General features: G+C 41.7%; 1 protein-coding gene across 2 annotated transcripts in view; it reads left to right on the plus strand.

Moving 5' to 3' along the window:
• sugt1 (SGT1 homolog, MIS12 kinetochore complex assembly cochaperone) overlaps positions 1-20,570 on the plus strand; it is a 79,606-nt gene that overhangs the window by 14,426 nt on the left and 44,610 nt on the right. For both annotated transcript variants that reach the window (XM_033022302.1, XM_033022301.1), the window contains exons 5-8: positions 2,664-2,734; positions 8,494-8,547; positions 12,316-12,350; positions 15,549-15,583. In XM_033022302.1, the coding sequence (XP_032878193.1) occupies positions 2,664-2,734; positions 8,494-8,547; positions 12,316-12,350; positions 15,549-15,583 (195 nt within the window). The remainder of the gene's footprint in view (positions 1-2,663; positions 2,735-8,493; positions 8,548-12,315; positions 12,351-15,548; positions 15,584-20,570) is intronic.

Below are 20,570 nucleotides of genomic sequence, written 5' to 3' on the forward strand. Positions count from 1 at the left end.
TGTCATGCCACCATAATGTTTGGGACACAGCAATGTCATGTAAATGAATAGTCCTGTTTAGTATTTTGTTATATATCCATTGCATTGAATGACTGCTTGAAGTCTGCGATTAATGGACATCACCGGTTGCTGGGTGTCGTCTCTGGTTATGCTCTACCAGGCCTGTATTGCAGCCATCTTTAGCTTATGCTTGTTTTGGGGGCTAGTCCTCTTCAGTTTTCTCTTCAGCAAATAAAAGGCATGCTCAATGGGTTCAGATCGGGTGATTGACTTGGTCACTCAAGAATTGACTATTTTTTAGCTTTGAAAAACGATTTTGTTGCTTTAACAGTATGTTTGGGATCATTGTCTTGCTGTAGAATGAACTGCCGGCCAATGACTTTTGAGGTATTTTTTTGAACTTGAGCAGATAGGATGTATCTATACACTTCAGAATTAATTATGCTACTGTCATCAGCAGTTGTATCATCAATGAAGATAAGTGAGCCAGTACCTTCAGCAGCCATACATGCCCTGACAATAACACCCCCACCACTGTTTCACAGATGAGGTGATATGCTTTGGATCTTGGGCAGTTCCTTCTCTCCTCAATACTTTGCTCTTGCCATCACTCTGATACAAGTTAATCTTTGTCTCATCTGTCCACAAGACTTTTTTTCCAGAACTGTGGTTGATCTTTTAAGTACTTGGCAAACTGTAACACAGCCATCCTATTTTTGCGGCTAACCAGTGGTTTGCATTTTGCAGTGTGGCCTCTGTATTTCTGTTCCTGAAGTCTTTGGCAGACAGTGGTCATTGACAAATCCACACCTGACTCCTGAAGAGTGTTTCTGATCTGTTGTTGGTTTTAGGTGTTTAGGTTTTTTACTTTAATATAGAGAGAATTCTTCTGTTATCAGCTGTGGAGGTCTTCCTTGGCCTGCCAGTCCCTTTGCGATTAGTAAGCTCACCAGTGTTCTCTTTATTCTTAATGATGTTCCAAACAGTTGATTTTGGTAAACTTAAGGTTTGGTTGATGTCTCTAACAGTTTTATTCATGTTTCTCAGTCTCATAATGGGTTCTTTGACTTTCATTGGCACAACTTTGGTCCTCGTTGATAAACAGCAATAAAAGTTTCCAAAGGTGACGGAAAATCTGGAGGAAAGACTAGGTGCTGAGAGCTCTCTTATACCTGCATTAAGGAGGTAATTAAACACACCCGAGCAACTACAAACACCCGTGAAGCCATGTGTCCCAAACATGATGGTGCCCTGAAATGGGGGGGACGATGGATAAGCACAGCTGTAATTTCTACGTGGTGAAACCAAAATGTATAAAACTGGCCTTTAATAAAATCTGACAATGTGCACTTTAACCACTTGATTTTTTTCTATTACAAGTCTCAAATTGTGGAGTAGAGAGGCAAATAAATAAATGAATTTGTCTTTGTCCCAAAAACTTTGGAGGGCACTGTAGTTTAATTAGTTACTCAGTTAATCTAAATAAAGTTATGTTGGACAACATTGTCCCTATTTGTTTTGCCCCTCCATTGAAATGAATTTACTCGTACAGGAAAACATCAGCAAATTGTGCTGTATCTGTCCATTGTTAAAACGCAGGAAGTTCAGTTACTTACACTTTTGCACAGGAAATGCACACTGAATAAATTAAATTTCTGAGCATTTAATAGAATTAGACTACTATTTCATAAGGCAGCTGACTGACTTTAGAATGACATCAAGTGATGCTGAATTTCGCTAGAAGTTTCAGGGCTTGTGAATAATATTGACCTGATCTTCTGACCAAATGCTAGTAATAATACGGGTCTTCCCCATGGTGGCCCCAATGTCCAGTGTGGGATCAACATATGCCAATGGTGTAAGTTCTTGCCTTCTGTGTTGCTGACTGTAAATTCTTTGTACCAGTGGATGAATTATAAAGTCCAGTGAGGCAAGGCAAACTTTGGCAGGCTTCCCACTCAAGCTAGAAAATCTGCCTGCTATATTTGTGTTAAGTCAAGTCTGGAGCAAGTAATGTGGTCCTATTCAAATGATTTGGAGAAATAAACTTGTAAGAGGTAAATTGAACTTTTTAAAAATTTGCTTAAATATACTTTAGGGTTCTGTAATTAAGTTTAATTTATTTATTATTTAAGCTGGTTCTCAATGTTTTGGGATGATTTAATTTTAAGACCATCTTTAACTTTGATAACTTCTGCTAACAGCTGGTGAACAAAGTGCCATTCCTTACTGGCTGTCAAAGCTATTATGTGAGTGCAGGCGGCTGCTTGTGCTGAGACCTTCCTATGCAGCACTCTGGAAGAAACTGTGTGGGCCACGTGTAACTAGCAAGCAACCACCCAACAATAGAAAATCTGTCCTTTGTTTTGTAGGGTACAAACTCGTAATTGTGTAAAAAAAATGATGTTAGAATTACTTCAGTGTCTTAAGAGTTAGGTGAATACTGGAGGGTTAACCAAATCCAACTCCAGTCAGATCTCATTTACAAAAGCCCCTCTCTTCAGAAAGATGCATTGAGACAGTGTTTTCTCCATAATATCTCTGATATTGCAGGAGCTTTTTTGACAATTGATAGTTAAAACAAAGTTTCAGCAGTAGATGTTTAGTTGATGAATAGTTTTTTCTTTAAATGGCACAATTTTAATATATTTATCTTTATTTAGAATTGCAGAATATCACTTAAAAATGTATCAGTCGTCACTGGAGTCTTTTACAAGAGGACATGAGCTAGATGGTAGGTGTTTTAACGCTTAATTATCTTGATCTTTTGAGTTTGAAATGGGTATCTAGTAACATAGTATTTCATTGATTGAAAGTCACTGGATCCTTGTCGATTAAATATTCTTTACATTGTCTTTCCTGATATCTGCTAGATTTGTAGTTTGATTTATGATTTGCATAAAGTTGGTCTGCTATGACAGTTAATTCTCATTAATCTCACTTCTTTGATCTATTTACCCTAATGATTTTTATTGATGTGTAGTGTGGCTTGCAGAATTGCAATATGAAAAGCTTAGTCAATTTTGACTAAGAGTAGCCAGCAATGTCCATGTTTGGAGATGTGGGGTGATAGAATTGAGCTAGAACATGACACATTGACCAAGTGACTCCCCACCACATTGTATAGGCTTAAGCATAAAGAAAAGTTGCTTGGATGGGGAAAATGTTTTTTCAGTATGAGAATAACAGCTGCTTGAAAGAAGGGAATCACCCGTCCCCTCTCCCCCAGCCATGTTAAATGAGAAGTTCCTTAAATCATTTAGCTCCATGGAATGCAATAATATAGTTATGGGATTATACCTTTCTGACCAGTGTGGTCAGGTCGTGGATAATCCTTGGCCTCCACTCCACCCCTTGCTGGATTGTAGTCATGGAGGGCGGGGAGAAAGCTGAAAAAGAGAGGCTGAAGATGGGACAAAGACTGGCAAGTGACGGGTAGATGCGTGTGTGCGCATGCGTGTGTGTGCGCGTGTGCGTGGTCGATTAGCAGATGGGTGGAGTAAATGGTAAAGGCTGGAGGTGAAAATTAGAAAAAAGGGTGTCAGGGTGACCTCTTATTCTGCTTGGGTATCTTACAACAGTGGTATAAACATTGAATTCTCCAATTTGAATTAATATACCTGGACAAGCTAGATGCAGGAAAAATGTTCCCAAAGTTGGGCGAGTCCAGAACCAGGGGCCCACAGTCTTAGAATAAAGGGGAGGCCATTTAAGACTGAGGTGAGAAAAAACGTTTTCACCCAGAGAGTTGTGAATTTGTGGAATTCCCTGCCACAGAGGGCAGTGGAGGCCAAATCACTGGATGGATTTAAGAGAGAGTTATATAGACCTCTAGGGGCTAGTGGAATCAAGGGATATGGGGAGAAGGCAAGCACGGGTTATTGGTTGGGGACAATCAGCCATGATCACAAGGCCGAATTGGCTCGAAGGGCCGAATTGCCTCCTCCTGCCCCTATTTTCTATGTTTCTAGACACCCACCTCCCTCTGTGTGAAAAAGCTGATCATTAGATAACATTTAAATCTTTCTTCTCTCACTTTAAATGTATCCCCTCTTGTTTTGTATTCCCCCATCCTGGGAAAAATGTTTGTGACTGTTCACCTTGTCTCAGCTCCTCAGAATTTGATAAACCTCTCCGGTCACCTCCTTGGCATCCTACGATTGATGAAAAAAAGCCTCTGCCTCCTGTTTTTGCTTATAATCAAGCCCTCCGGACTTGGTATCGTTCTTGTGAATCTTTTCTGCACCCTTTCTAGGTTAATTACATCTTTCCTATAGCTAGATGAGCAACTTGCACACACTAATACAAGTGAGAAGTCACCAATGTCTTGGCAATTATAACACTACATCCCAACTCTCGTACTCGGTGACCTGAAAGATGAAAGCAGGTGTGCCAAGCTCCACCTTCACCACCCTCTCTGCCCGTGTTGCCACTGAGGGAACTGTGTACCTGTACCCACAGGTGTCTCTGTTCTTCAACATTCTCTGGGTCTCCATCATTTACTGTGCAAGTCCTGCCCTGGTTTAACTTATCAAATGTAGCACTTCACATTTGTCCAAGTTAAATTCCATCGGCCAATCCATGATCCACTCTCCCAGTTGATTTAGAATCGGCTATAATCTTAGATAATCCTCCTCATTGTCTACCATAGCATCAATGTTGGTGTAATCCACAAACTTGCTAAACATGACAGTATATTCTCATTCAAATTGCTAATATAGTGCTAAGCAGTACTGGACCCATCACTGATTCCTGCAGGACACCCCTGATTCCTGCAGGACACCCCTGGTCACAAGTCTTCAGTCTGGAAAAACAACCCTACTGCACTCTGACTTCAACCACCATTGGTGTCCACTTGGTTAGCTCGCCCTAGATCCTATGTGGTCTTGCTTTCTGTTCCAGCCTGTCATGGGGGACCTTGTCAAAGGATTTGAATTCAATGTAAACGCCATGCCCTTGTCAATTAACTTTGTAACCTCTTCATGAAACTCTTATCAAGTTTATAAGACGAGATATCCCATGTACAAAGCCATGCCGAGTATCCCTGATCAATTTTTGCCTTTCCAAGTGCTTGTAAATCTTGTCTCTCAGAATGTGCTCCAGTAATATTCTCACTACTGATGTTAAGCTTGCTACCCTGTAGTTCCCTGACTTATCCTTGCTGACCTTTTTAAAGGCACAACATTAGCTACATTCCTGTCTTACCGTAACCCTAAAATTGCTACCGGTGGCTAGCAATGATACAAATACCTCTGTCACAGTCCCAACTGTCTCTTCCCTAGTTCTAGTCGAATGTCTCTTACCCTGCAACCGGACTCTTCCGTAAATCATTGGAGCATTATTAGGCCATTCAGTCCGAAAAAATCTACCCTATCATTCAATCATGGCTGATATATCTTTCCCTCTCAACCCCATACCCATGCCTTCTACCCATAACTTTTGACAGCCTTTCAATCTATCTTTGCAAGTTCCTGTCTAATGTAATCAAAATGAGCTTTCCCACAACTTAGGACTTTAACTTTAACAGCGCTATGCTTTTCATTAACTATTGTAAAACTAATAAACTTGTAGGCACTGATCCCAAAGTGATCCCCCACTGACACTTGGGTCTCTCCCTGCCTTATTTTCCAACAGGTGGGTCCAATATTGCCCCTCTCAAGGCAGGCATCTACATAAAAGTTGAGGACATTTTCTTAGACACACTTAATTCTGCCCCACCCAATCCTTAGCACTACTGCGTTAAAAAAAAATTAAAGTAATAAATTGCTTTTTTTTTTTTTTAAGACTTCCTAATATTGCAAAACCAGGTAAGCTTCAGTGTAGCATGGAATCTGGGACCCTGGTGAATGGGAAGAAAGCATGGCAAATATCTGGTGAAATACAAAACCAGGTGCAGGAGTAGGCAATTTGGCCCTTCGAGCCAGCACCGCCATTCAATATGATGGCTGATCATCTAAAATCAGCACCCTGTTCCTGGTTTCCCCCCATATCCCATGATTCCTTTAGCCCTAAGAACTAAGTCTCTTGAAAACATCTAGTGAATTGGCCTCCACTGCCTTCTGTGGCAGAGAATTCCACAGATTCGCAACTCTGGGTGGAAAACAAAATTCCTCGTCTCAGTCCAAAATGGCCTACCCCTTATTCTTAAACTGTGACCCCTGGTTCTGGACTTCCCCCAACATCGGGAACATGTTGGGGGAGTCCAGAACCAGGGGTCACAGTTTAAGAATTTGGTGAGCCAAATATCAAACCATTGGGACTTTCAAATCATTGGCTAGTGCATTATTAGAGGTTTGCTCAAAAGAGGTAGAAGTAGTTGTTGTAGTGAAGGGGTGAACAGGAGGTGTAAAGTTAATGTAAGGCTCAGATACAATGTGTAGTTGTGAATGTTTTTCATTTGAGGGCTCGTATATGGTGTTTGAAAACATGGGAGTCAATTGGTTTAATTTTCCCAGTATTGGAAGATATTTCTGTTTATGGAAAACTGATTTTCACATCGGCAGAACGGATATTGTTGAAGTCGAGAGCAGTTGTGTGAGAGGGTATGGAACGTTGTTAGCATACTTGGTTTGTTTTCAGATGGCAACGTGGAAATTAATGCCCTCAGAAACCTTTCCAGAGATCGCAGTGCCTGAATGGGAAGATGAATGATTATCTGGGTATAATTGGATGGATCACTCCACCTCCAACTGGAAGACTGAGATATTTAAGTAGGTGTATTATGAAGGATGATGTGGGTTTAGTTTATTAATCAAATGTTAGGAATGTCATTATAAACTTTGAAGAACTTTTCATCACAGTTGTGAGTAAAGTCATGAAGAGATTTGGAAAAGTGAGAATTTTAACCTCTGACTATAAACCTCATTGGATGAAAGTGGATATAATTTCAGGATAGATGGGCATGATTTAAGTAGCAGTAGTGTGTTTGAAGGTATTGAAAGAGCAGCGAGGGCACCCTACAAGTCCATTTGGATTAAGAGTTGGTTTGGGGGGAAGTGGTTAAGGCAAGTCTGAAGGGGAGAGGTAATAATGGTCTTTAGGATTGGGTTTATTGTTGTCATGTGTACCAAGGTACAGCGGAGAGCTTTCTTTTTCATGTGATCTGATCAGATAATATTATACATGAATACAATCAAGCAAACTCGAGTACAATAGATACAGCAAAATATTGGATACAGAGTGCAGAATATAGTTCTCAGTGTTGTAGGGCACAATTTCCATAGACAAGTCCATTGTTCGCAAAGGGTAAAGGTGAATTAGGCAGCACCCCAGCTTATGGTAAGACTGTTCAGAAGCCCGATAACAGAGGAAAAGACGCTGTTACCGTTCTGGCGGTGAGCACTTTCAAGCTTCTGTACATTCTGCCGAACAGGAGCAGGAATGACCAGCTGGGACAAGTCTTTATGTTGGCTGCTTTTCTGAGACAGTGTAAAGTGTCACTGGATTCAATGACAGGAAGTTTGGTCTGTATGATAAACTGGGCTACGTGTACATTTCTCTGCAATTTCTTGCGGTGTTTGGCAGAGCTGTTCCCAAACCAAGCTACAATGCAACCCGACAGTATGCTTGCGTTGCTGCTTCTATAGAAGTTTGCAAGAGTCATTGGAAATTTGCCAAATTTCCTTGGTGCGCCTCCTTGGCTGTCGCATTCTTGACGGATCGCAGGTAATATTAACGCCAAGGAACTTGAACCTCTCGACCATTTCTACTTCGGCACCATTGATGCTGACTGGGGCATGTACTCCACCATGCTTCATGAAGTCAATAACTAGCTCCTTCATCTCCCTGGCATTGAGCAAGAGGTTATTTTCCTGACACCATGTTACTAAGTTTTCTATCTCCTTCCTCAATGTTGTTTCATCGTGGTTGGTGATCCAGCCCACCACAGTAGCGTCATCTGCAAACTTGTAGATGGACTTGGAGCCGATTATGGCCGTGCAGTCGTGAGTACAGTCGGATACTGAGAACGCAACCTTATGGGGCACCGGTGTTGAGAATTATTGTCCTCACTGATCGTCAATGTTGCCTCTCCCATCTCCATTGTCACCTGCAAGATTTATGGATCTCTTCAAATCAAGGCTGAATCTTTATATCTATCACATACATGAACACTGGCCTACAATTCATTTATCTTGCTCATTCAAGAGTATGGGTGTAGATTCTTAAATCTTCAGCCCCCCCCCCCCGTGTCTTTCTGCAAGCTCATCTTATCCACAAGTTTCAAACCTGTCAAATTAATACTTCAGCCTGTGTTGCTTGCTAGTATTCACCTTACTAATTTAAGCAGTTCCTCCTGTTACGCTCTAAATTAACATGTCTACAGTTAATGTGATAGAGGTTTAGATGCTTAGAAACCTGTTGGAATAGAAAGGTTTCTCTTGTTCCATAAGCTTTGATTTTGAATAGGTCCCATGTTAAGTCATTAATGTTTTAGTGTGGTATCCTACAACATGTATTTTAGGATAGTTAACTGTTTCCTCTTGTATATTACAGCTGAAAATGACAGCTTTAGCTCTTGGATCAAAACTTGCAAAGGACACCTGGAGTGTAAGTTTAATTTTTGTAACCTCTAGTAATTAAAAGAACATTGATCATATTTAAATTGTTGGTCTTCTGTTATCACTTTGTAATGTCTAAAATTACGTTATTTATTGTTAGTTAATGTTTTGTTGCTGTTTCTATTATCTTAATACTATATTTGATTAATTGTTTAGATGCACAGCCTCAGCTTCTAATCTTGGGTGCTTCTTTATTGAGTTTCCAGATTCATCCTGTGACTATGTGGGATTTGCTCTGGTTTCCTCCCACGTGTCAAAGATGGGTGGGTTGATAGTTGAGTGGTAGAATCTTGACAAAATAGGATTAGTGTAAATGGCTTCTAGACGTTCAGCACAGGCTTTATGGGCTAAGGGGCCTCTTTCCAGTCTTATGTCTGTCATGAAGGCATAATTCTACAAAAGTCTACAGGTTTTAAATCATAACTTTCTGGATTTTGGCATCACGAGCAAGGCCAACATTTATTGCCCTTCCGATGGAAACAACCTTGATCCATCCGAATCCTTCTATCGAAGGTACTCCCGGACAGTTGATGGACAGTTTTGATGGATTTTGACCTAGTTATGTGGCAGCATGGGTGATATATTTGCTAGTTAAGATGGTACATGATATGGAAACAAACTCAGTTCTCAGATACTGAGATATTCCAGGAACTGTTATTGGCTAAAAATGTTATTCATGCTATTTGAGGCTTCCGTGTAATTCCAGCTATTATGCCTGGAGCAGTTGAGAAAAATTATCTATATTACTAAAAGTAAGATCTTGACCACTTCCTGTTTTTCAGTTTCATGATTTTTGAAAAAAGCTGCCACTTACGGCTGTGATTTTTGGCCATCTTACTCAGTCCTCCTCCGCTGCGCAGGACAGGATTTTTCCCTTCGATGAAAAATAAAAGAGGTGTTAATGTTTAAAAAATGTTGACATTCTCTGCTGCCATTGCTGGTGGGAGGGGGGAGGGACTATAAAACCCAGAAGTGTTGTGCCTCACTCAGTCTCTGCAAGATGGAGGAAGCGAGAGGGTCACGTCTCTCTGCGGTGCATAACTTTGAACACATGTCTACTCAACTGTGAATGCCCTTAATGTGGTTTGAAAATGTGATTGCTTTGAAATGCTGCACTGCAAATGGTTGTTGGTGGTGGTAACCGCTTTGAAATGCTGCACTGCAAATGGTTGTTGGTGGTGGTAACTGCTTTGAAATGCTGCACTGCAAATGGTTGTTGGTGGTGGTAACTGCTTTGAAATGCTGCACTGCAAATGGTTGTTGTTGGTGGTGGTAGCTGCTTTGAAATGCTGCACTGCAAATGGTTGTTGGTGGTGGTAACTGCTTTAAAATGCTGCACTGCAGATGGTTGTTGGTGGTGGTAACTGCTTTGAAATGTTGCACTGCAGATGGTTGTTGGTGGTGGTAACTGCTTTAAAATGCTGCACTGCAGATGGTTGTTGGTGGTGGTAACTGCTTTGAAATGTTGCACTGCAGATGGTTGTTGGTGTGGTGGTAACTGCTTTGAAATGCTGCACTGCAGATGGTTGTTGGTGGTAGTAACTGCTTTGAATGCTGCACTGCAGATGGTTGTTGGTGGTGATAACTGCTTTGAAATGCTGCACTGCAAATGGTTGTTGGTTGTGGTGGTAACTGCTTTGAAATGCTGCACTGCAGATAGTTGTTGGTGGTGGAAACTGCTTTGAAATGCTGCACTGCAGATGGTTGTTGGTGATAACTGCTTTGAAATGCTGCACTGCAAATGGTTGTTGGTTGTGGTGGTAACTGCTTTGAAATGCTGCACTGCAGATAGTTGTTGGTGGTGGAAACTGCTTTGAAATGCTGCACTGCAGATGGTTGTTGGTGGTGGTAACTTGACAACTTCCTGTTTGCACTGTATATTGATTTTGGATAAAACGCTACCACTTACGGCTGTGACATTTGGCCATCTTACTAAGTCCCCCTCCGCCCATCAGGTGCAGAGGATTCTTCCCATGAATGAAAAATAAAAGTGTTATTAGTGTTTAAAAAAATGTTGAGAATCTCTCTCCTGTCAATCACGCCACGTAGGCCACACCCCTTCTGGGGGAGGGATTATAAAACCCAGAAGTGTGGGTGTGGCTCAGTCTCTGCAAGATGGGGGAAGGAGAGGTCACGACTGTCTGAGCTGTGAATCAACTGAACACACTGAATGTCTATTGAACTGTGAGTGTGGTGTTTCTGTGGTGTTTTGTGTGTTTTTATGGTGGTTTCACCCTGCTTGAAATGGTATGAAGCTGCATTTGATTGTGGTGGCTTTGCACACTGCATGAAATGCTATAAAACTGCATTTGAATTTGGTGGCCTTGCACCCTGCATGAAATGGTATGAAACTGCACTTGAATTTGGTGGCCTTGCACCCTGCTTGAAATGGTATGAAACTGCACTTGAATTTGGTTGTCTTGCACCCTGCTGGCAGTGGTATGTAACTGTACTTGAATTTGGTGGCCTTGCACCCTGCTTGAAATGGCATTAAACAGCACTAGCATTTGGTGGCGTTGCACCCTGCTTGAAGTGGCATGAAACTGCACTTGAGTTTGGTGGTCCTGCACCTTGCTTGAAGTGGTATGAAACTGCACTTTAATTTGGTGGCCTTGCACCCTGCTTGAAGTGGTCGGAAACTGCACTTGAATTCGGTGGCCTTGCACCCTGCTTGAAGTGGTCGGAAACTGCAATTGAATTTGGTGGCCTTGCACCCTGCTTGAAATGGTATGAAACTGCAATTGAATTTGGTGGCCTTGCACCCTGCTTGAAATGGTAGGAAACTGCATTTGAATTTGGTGGCCTTGCACCCTGCTTGAAATCCAATTTCAAGGAATAGCCATGAGTCAACTGTTCGCCCACCAGCCGTGAGTGAGCTGCCAGCACATCAGGCTTGAGTGACTGAGCTGTCACCCCAATAATCCATTTGGCCCACAATGTCCATACTAGCCCTCTGGAAACCAGTCCCTTCAGACCACAATACCCATACTAGCGTTCCAGAAAGCCCTCCCCCCCCCCCCCCCACCCCACAGGCCACCAATATTGGGTATTGGTGGAGAGGTGGAATATTGCGTTGGGGGACCAGCCCTCCTGTGTGACCATGGGACCCAAGTTTAAAGCACTCCTTGCCCTAAATGTTGCACATTCACCTGCTGCCAATGTGCCGCAGTTGCTTGTTTTGGTCATGGAGCATTTAAAATTGAAGCTAAGTTTTGTACGGCATTTGTAGTAATTGGTGATGGTGGATCTTTACATATAGTTACTAACTATTCATGATATTTTAGTTTAGTTTAGAGATTCAGTGCGGAAACAGGCCCTTCGGCCCACCGGGTCTGCGCCGACCAACGATCCCCACACATTGGTTAGGAATGTCAATATGTTGGGTACTGACAGTTGTTTTGGCGTGCCACTTCCTAAATTCCTTGATTCGGTTTTAAAGGCAAAAGTGCGGCTGCTTTTTATTTTAAAGCTATATGGCAATGTATTGAAATTGCATTTGAAAAATATTCTTCTCAATGCTTTACTTGGAAAAGGGAAAATGTGTCTTGAGTATTAGAAGTGATCTCAAGTGTTCAAAATTCAGAAATTGGAGGTAAAGATTTTAATTGATATATATATTTAAAATATCACACGTATACATTATTTATACACATTTTACTTCCAAAATACCAAATATATTTGGTATTAAACAGAAGCTTCAAAATTTCAAGTTGTCAGTAACTTGCTATCTTAACAGATATTCCGATTTTAATTTCAGCAACGGGGCAACAGGATGGAAACAATGAAGAAGAGGTAAATTTCAGATAGCTTAATTAATTTTTTTAAACAAACGTCTTTTTTGCAAAGCAAGGTTTTTGAAAACAACAAACTTCAAATTTGTATTAGCATTAATGTTCTCCGTTTAAAGGAATTTTGGGAAGAATTGGAACTGAAAGCTCTTTGGTTATCCCTTTATCTGACCTATCTATTCACAGTTCCTATTCTTAATAGACCCATTTGACTATTTACTTTGGATCCATATTTTATTGAATTTGTGAATTGCAATTCACTTGATCTTCATATTTGCTTCTGTGAATAAATTCCAAAGCTCTTAGCCCATAGTGCAGCAAATGTAGGCAATCCAGCACCCAATTGTTCAGAAATCTTCATCATTCCACATTGTCAGATTTTATTAAAGGCCATTTTTAATCATTTTGGTTTCACCAGGTAGAAATTACAGCAGTGTTTATACATTGCCCCCCCCCCCCCCCACATATTTCAGGGCACCATGATGCTTGGGACACAGCAATGTCATGTAAATGAAAGTAGTCATGTTTAGTATTTTGTTGCATATCCTTTGCATGCAATGACTGCTTGAAGCCTGCGATTCATGGACATCACCAGTTGCTGGGTGTCTTCTCTGGTGATGCTCTGCCAGGCCTGTATTGCAGCCATCTTTAGCTTATGCTTGTTTTGGTGGCTAGTCCTCTTTAGTTTTCTCTTCAGCATATAAAAGACATGCTCAATTGGTTTCAGATCAGGTGATTGACTTGGCCACTCCTTTGTTGCTTTAGCAGTATGTTTGGGATCTTTGTCTTGCTGTAGAATGAACCGCTGGCCAATGAGTTTTGAGGCATTTGTTTGAACTTGAGCAGATAGTATGTGTCTATACACTTCAGAATTCATTATGCTACTACCTTCAGCAGTTGTATCATTAATGAAGATAAGTGCGCCAATACCTTCAGCGGCCATACATGCCCAGCCCATATCACCCCCCACCACCGTGTTTCACAGATGAGGTGGTATGCTTTGGATCTTGGGCATTTCCTTCTCCTCCATACTTTGCTCTTGCCATCATCCTGATATAAGTTAATCTTTGTCTCATCTGTTCATAAGATCTTTTTCCAGAATTGTGGTTGCTCTTTTAAGTACTTCTTGGCAAACTGTAACCCGGCCATCCTATTTTTGCGGCTAACCAGTGGTTTGCATCTTGCAGTGTAGCCAATGGATCCCTGTTCATGAAGTCTTCTGCCGACAGTGGTCATTGACAAATCCACTCTTGAAGAGTGTTTCTGATATGTCGGACAGGTGTTTGGGGGAGGGGTTTGTTTATTATAGAGATAATTCTTCTGTCATCAGCTGTTGAGGTCTTCCTTAGTTTGCCAGTCCCTTTGCGATTAGTAAGCTCACCAGTGCTCTCTTTCTTCTTAATGATGTTCCAAACAGTTGATTTTGGTAAGCCTATGGTTTGGCTGATGTCTCTAACAGTTTTATTCTTGTTTCTCAGTCTCGTAATGGCTTCTTTGACTTTCATTGGCACAACATTGGTCCTCATGTTGATAAACAGCAATAAAAGTTTCCAAAGAGGATGGAAAGACTGGAGGAAAGACTAGGTGCTGAGAGCTCTCTTATACCTACATTAAGGAGGCATTTAAACACACATGAGCTATTACAAACACCTGTGAAGCCATGTGTCGCAAACATTATGGTGCCCTGAAATGGGGGGACGATGTATAAACACAGCTGTAATTTCTACAAGGTGAAACCTGCCAGTCTTTGTCCAGCCTCTCTTCCCTTCCAGATTTTTCTTCACCCCACCATCCTCGTTATCACTCTGAAGAAGGTTCCTGACTTAAAACGTAGCCTATCCATGTTCTCCAGAGATGCTGCCTAACCCACTGAGTTACTCCAGCACCATGTCTCTTTGTTTGGAAATTAGCATCTGCAGTTCCTTGTTTCTTCAAACATTTAATAACATTGTTTAAAAATAAATTGAGATGTTGATTTGTACGATTTCTTTCCATGCGAAATCTCATCTTGGCAAATTCCAATATGCATAAATATCAAACTACCAGCAAAAATGAAGATTTACTGAAAAATGCAGCTTCAGGCCAGTATATATGACCAGTGTCTAATGTGGCAGAGGCTTTTCATGGGTATTCCTCTAAAATCAGCAAGTAGATTCATCAACATGTACCACAAAAGTCCCATAATTGGAATTGTATGAATGCTCATAAATTTGCAGGATGTTGTTCCTATTAATCCCCAACACGCCTTTACATATCACAAGGTATTATAATCCATTTTCCAATAAAATCTGAAGGTGTGAAGAGAAGTGCAGGAACTGGTACACCAGTTAGTTTTTAGGAACACAAGTTTAACTGAGTTTGACTGTGTCTTGCCAAGTCAACATGTCAGTCATATCATATCAATCTTGCACTTTCTAATGTGAGAATGTTTCTAATCAGTTTTGCTAGCGGGAAGGTTACACACTTAAATATTTTCCATCTCAGCAATTATATTATTCCTCCCATTCCTGTTGTAGAATATGAACAGACTAATTTTAGCTGTATTTTCTTGAATGTCAGCTTTCAACAAATTTTTTTAATTCTCCTTCCTTGTTTCAGTTCTTGCTCTAGAATCTTCCGTGTGGTCCTCAAATGATCATTGCTTAAACAAATTCAGGGATAATGTTCTCTTCTTCCTCGTGCTTCCTTTACATTGTAATTTACTTTGTGATAACCATAGATGGATATCTTAGATGGATGAGATTACGATAGATGAGATGGATATCTAATTTTTATGTGCGATGCACTATGATCTGAATAAAGAGATTTTGTTTTTAACTCCACAGAATGTTAGTATTTTTGTAAGCACCGGTTTCGGTGCATAGCTATTATTCAAATTTAAATGATACGAATTTGAAATATGTGCATTATTTGAATTTAATTGCCCTGAGGGAAAGTTGATGTCTTATTAATTGAAGTTTTCAATTATGTACATTGACTATTTCGCCAGACAATAACAAAAACCATAGAAGCTCTCTAGAACTGAACTAATAGGATAAAAAAAATAAAAAATCAAGCTCTAAGTAGAACAGGGATATCATTACATGTCTTTGGCACAGCATTTTAGTAAAAAGTTCTTACAAATTAATTGTGTTACCTGAGTGTATTTTATGTGTTTAAATTTTTCTCTCTTGCAAAACTTTGGACGGTTTTTGGAAAATAGACACACAAACATCAGATGACAGCACGCCAAATAAAGTAAGTTAGCTAAATAAATGTATTTAACCAAATGAACTATTTCACCAGTGTGTGAAGATAAATACCTCCATTGAGTTGGTGCTTACAAAGTATAGATCATGGTGTTTATAAAATCATAAATAATCTCACTTAAATATGGCTTGGTTTTCATACATTTGATTAAGTCTGCTTTTGACAAAGTAGCACATTTAGTACAGTTGTGAATTGCTGTGACTACATTTTTGATTTCATCGTTGTTGCTTATCATCTATTTCATTCCGGAAGCTGATGATTTAGCTGTGGAATTGTACTTGACCTTCTGTCATCATTTAATGCCATGCTCCATTCTTTATCAGTTATTCCTGCCAGCCCATGAGACTAAACCATGTAACAGTATGATATTGTGGCAGAATCTAAATTTTCTGTTTCCGACTTGATGTGCACACCTGCACAAAAAGCCAGTTGCTGTGTTGCTCGAGGTATAATATTTTTCTCTTCTTTCACAATCCTCCATGCCTTTTTCCCCTCTTTTTTTTTTTGTCCTGTCCCTTTCCCTCGGATTTTGCATTTGTCAATTAGAACACATTTTCAGTAGGCCCTCATCTATCTGGGTGAGGCAGAAGAAGCCTTACCGATACTAACAACACCCATCCATAACCTATCAGTTTTATTTGAAGTATAATATTGGGATCTTGGAGGAAACTTTACTGATACTTTACTAAATTGGAATGTAACCATGAACATCGTGTGTTATCAGCTCTAATATGTATTTTCCTACTGGTGAGTGTGACAACTGTGCCATCATTGGGATGTTTATCTCTGATGCAAGTGAGAATGGAATAAATTGGAAAAAGTTCTGAAATATTAATGTACAGGTGCACAACCTTTTATCCGAAAGCCTTGGGACCAGACACTTCTCGGATTTCGGAATTTTTCGGATTTCCGAATGGAAGATTTTTAGCGTAGATTAGGTAGGTAGCGTGGGCGGCTTGAAAAGTCTGGAGCGGCTGCCTCCTCCCCGGAGACCGGGGAATCATTGTAAATCAGTGCTTAAATGTTAGTCAGTTTGTTTGGAGGGATTTTATGTGGTGGGGGGTGAAGGGGGAAACTTTAATTCTTAGTCCCCTACCTGGTCGGAGAGGCGGGGTGCGGGCAATGCCTTACCGGGTCGCCGTGCAAAAGCTCCGGAGCGCTGTGGCCGCCGACTCCCAACAGCGCTCCGGAGCTTACCGCACGGCGACCCGGTAAGGCATTGCCCGCTCCCCGCTGGTATCCCAGCGCTGCGACGCCGCCGACTCCCAACATCGCGGAGCTGGGGGCTGCGGGCGTCCGGCCGCGGGCGGCGCCGGTTGTAGCTCCGACCCCGGCAACTCTACCCCTGGCTGCGCGGCGCTCCAAATCCAGCGCCGCCCGCGGCCGGACGCCCGCAGCCCCAGCTCCGCGATGTTGGGAGTCGGCGGCGTCGCAGCGCTGGGATACCAGCGGGGAGCGGGCAATGCCTTACCAGGTCGCCGTGCGGTAAGCTCCGGAGCGCTGTGGCCGCCGACGCACAACATCGTGGAGCTGGGGGCTGCGGGCGTCCGGCCGCGGGCCACGCTGGATTTGGAGCACCGCGCAGCCAGGGGTAGAGTTGCCGGGGTCGGAGCTACAACCGGCGCCGCCCGCGGCCGGACGCCCGCAGCCCCAGCTCCGCGATGTTGTGAGTCGGCGGCCACAGCGCTCCGGAGCTTACTGCACGGTGACCCGGTAAGGCATTGCCCGCTCCCCGCCTCTCCGAGGTAGGGGACTAAGTATTAAAGTTTCCCCCTTCACCCCCCCCCCCATTCACATAAAAGCCCTCCAAACTAACTGACTAACATTTAAGCAATGATTTACAGATGTTTAAGTGTCTCCCCGGTCTCCGGGGAGGAGGCAGCCGCTACAGTAGTACAGACCTGGATTGACCATGGGTCGTTTCGGGTCAAGTTTGGCGCCAAACGCGAGCTTTGTTGTGCAGACGACATCCTGGAAAAAATGTCCGGTTTTCGGAGCTTTTCGGTTTCCGGAACTCCGGATAAAAGGTCGTGCACCTGTACTGAAAATATTAACTGATTATTAAAAGATGAAAGGAGTTTTAAAAAATGTAGAATTATTGTTCATGTTCTCATGAAAAGTTTACAATACTTTTTTCTCCATTATTTCTGATAACTAAATTTCTTTTTTCAGCGCTTTCTACATTTTGTATGTTCCCTTGACATGTACGCCCAGACTTTTGCGTCTTCCTTTGCTCTTGTATCTATGCTTCATCTTCTTGATCTATAATTTCATGCATTCCCTTGCATTCAACCTTGTTTACCAATTTGTCATTTTTCAATCACTTGCAGTCCTACTTGCAGGGCATGGACGGAGTGAACGTTTTATACAGTATGAAGTGATTGGTTACATAGTATAGAAAAGGGCTCTTCAGTCCAACTTGTCCATTCCGATCAAGTTGGCATTCTGGGTTAGTCCCATTTGCCTGCATTTGGCCCAATTGGCAGCTTTCCTGTTTAGCTCTCCATGGCTTAACCCCTTTTCCTTATTTTTTTCAGTTGTGAAGTCACTTAAGTGTTTGAGGTTTCTTGTTTAAGCTTATTGTTGGTCTCGTAGAGATGCTAAAATGTTGAGCACAAAATAAAAGGCTGGAGGTACAGGGACGTCAGGTAGTATCTGTGGAGGGAATGGACAGGCAAGATTTCTGGTAAGGACCTTCCTTGAGAGTCTGAATAAGGGTCCTGACCTGCTGTGTTACTGCAGTCTTGTGTTTTTGCTCAAGTTGATTATTCTGCTGCATTTGCTGCCTCTTGCCTGTTGATGGAGCTGTTTCTCTTTCTGTCTATGATGCTTTTTACTAACCCAATGTGGGAATACGTCGTATTACAGTGAAATGATTGTTATAATTGTTTACATTACCTTATCGCCAGGTTTAACTTAAATAGCATACCTCTTCAATAAAATCCCACTGAGGGCCACACAGTGTGTCAGCAGTAGAGTTTCTGCCTTACATCGCCAGAGTCCAGGGTTCGATCCAGACTACGGGTGCTGTCTATACTAAGTTTGTACGTTCTCCCTGTGACCATGTGGGTGCTCCAATTTCCTCCAGGACAGTGCTAGTATATGGGGTGATTGCTGGTCGGCGCTGACGCGGTGGGCCGAAGGGCTTGTTTCCTCGCTGTATCTCCAAAGACTAAAGTCCAAAAGTTTAACATAGATAGTGGAATTAATATTTATAGTTTGGCATTGTAATCAATTTAAATTAGATCTCTTTGAAAATTGTTTGTAAAATTATTTGGTTTTCCTGCATTTTAAACATTAATCGGCTGATTTTTTTTAAAAGATCACAGAAACTGTTCGAGCTAAATAAACTATTTGTGTGGCACTTTTTCCTCATATTATTTTGTGTTTAAAATTAAAATTTTATATGCTTTGTTACTTGAAGTGGTGTTCAAGTAGTGGATTTTTGTTCCTCGTCTGTTCGACTTGTTGTTGGAAAAAATAAGAAACTACTAATCCCTTGGTCATACTAATTTTTTTTAAGAATTTCAGGCAGATTCAACATCTTTCAGAGACTGAGGGGATTAAATTAGTTTTGAACTTGATGACGCTATTTGTACTTCTAGCAGTTGAAGGTTGAAGGCTGATAAAGCATATTTTTTCAACACAGCATCCCATTAATCAAATAGGGATGACAAAATCAGCCAGTTGTGCGGCCTTGTGAGAGCTAGATTTAAAAATAAAATAAAGATAGTAAGACAAGTGAGAGTGAGCAACTGTAGGCATAGACTTTGAACTTTTTTAAGTATCAGGTTTTGAAAATATGGATGTGATGTAAGGTGAACATGTGTGCGAGAATCCATAATCAGGCAGTGAAGTTCGAGAAAGGGATTGGGGATGCATGGTAGTGGAGGAGAGAGAGTGAGGTAACATAAGTGAGCGAGATTACGACAGTTTAAAACAAAATGTATCTGGGCATGGATGACCAGGAACCAATATAAGGTTTTTGTGCAAAAAAAACAAAGTGTTGGAGGGAGCATCAAGAATGGACATGATATGTTGTGATTGGACACTCCTTTAGACTGATTGGATAGTTGTGGGGAACAAAGTTGGAAAGGGAGGAGAGGGTGGGTCAAGGCCTGGCAAGTAATGGTTTAGAGTTCGGTTTGGAGTTTGCATGTAAACAGGCCTTTCGACCCACCAAGTCTCCACCTACCAATGATCATCTATACATTAGTTCAATCCTACACGCTAGAGACAATTTACATTCTTTTACCAAAGCCAATGAACCTACAAACCTGTATGTCTTTGGAATGCGGGAGGAAACTGAAGCATCCGAAGAAAACCCATGCAGTCACATGGTGAACGTACAAACTCCATATAGACAACACCCATAGTCAGGATCGAACCTGGGTCTCTGGCGCTGTAAGATAGCAACGCTATCACTGCGCCAATAGGTGAATATAGGTGAGAGATACAGGTGAGAGGGTGGGGGGGGGGGGGGAAGGTGGTGATAGACAAATGGTTGGAGTAAGCAACAAAGGTTGGAGTTGAAAAGGAGACGATGGGGTGTCAAATGATAAAAGAGGGGTCGTGAAATGTGAAGCCGGAAGGAAGAATATGGGTGAAAGGTTAAAGGGAGGGGAGAATAAAAGGAAACTGGCACACAAAGATGGGAGATGAGCATATATTGGAGGGGAAATTGTGTCTGAGGTGATGGGAAATAGTGGGAAAAATATGTGGGCCACTGAAGTGGTGGGGGGGCAAGGGGAAAACTTGGGCATGGGGGATGTATTACTTGAAATTGGAAAATAGATTTTTAATACTTTTAATTGTAGCTACCCAGCATGCGTAATATTAGGTCCTGTTTGCGTGTGGCCTCACTGGCAATGGAGGACGTCAAGGACTGAAAGGTCGGTATAAAAATGGGAAGGGGAATTAAAATGCTTTGCACCCGGGTGCTCTCGCAGGCCTTAGCAGACCAAATGCAGGTATT

This window comes from Amblyraja radiata, chromosome 6, assembly GCF_010909765.2.
Source record: "Amblyraja radiata isolate CabotCenter1 chromosome 6, sAmbRad1.1.pri, whole genome shotgun sequence".
NCBI lineage: Eukaryota > Metazoa > Chordata > Chondrichthyes > Rajiformes > Rajidae > Amblyraja > Amblyraja radiata.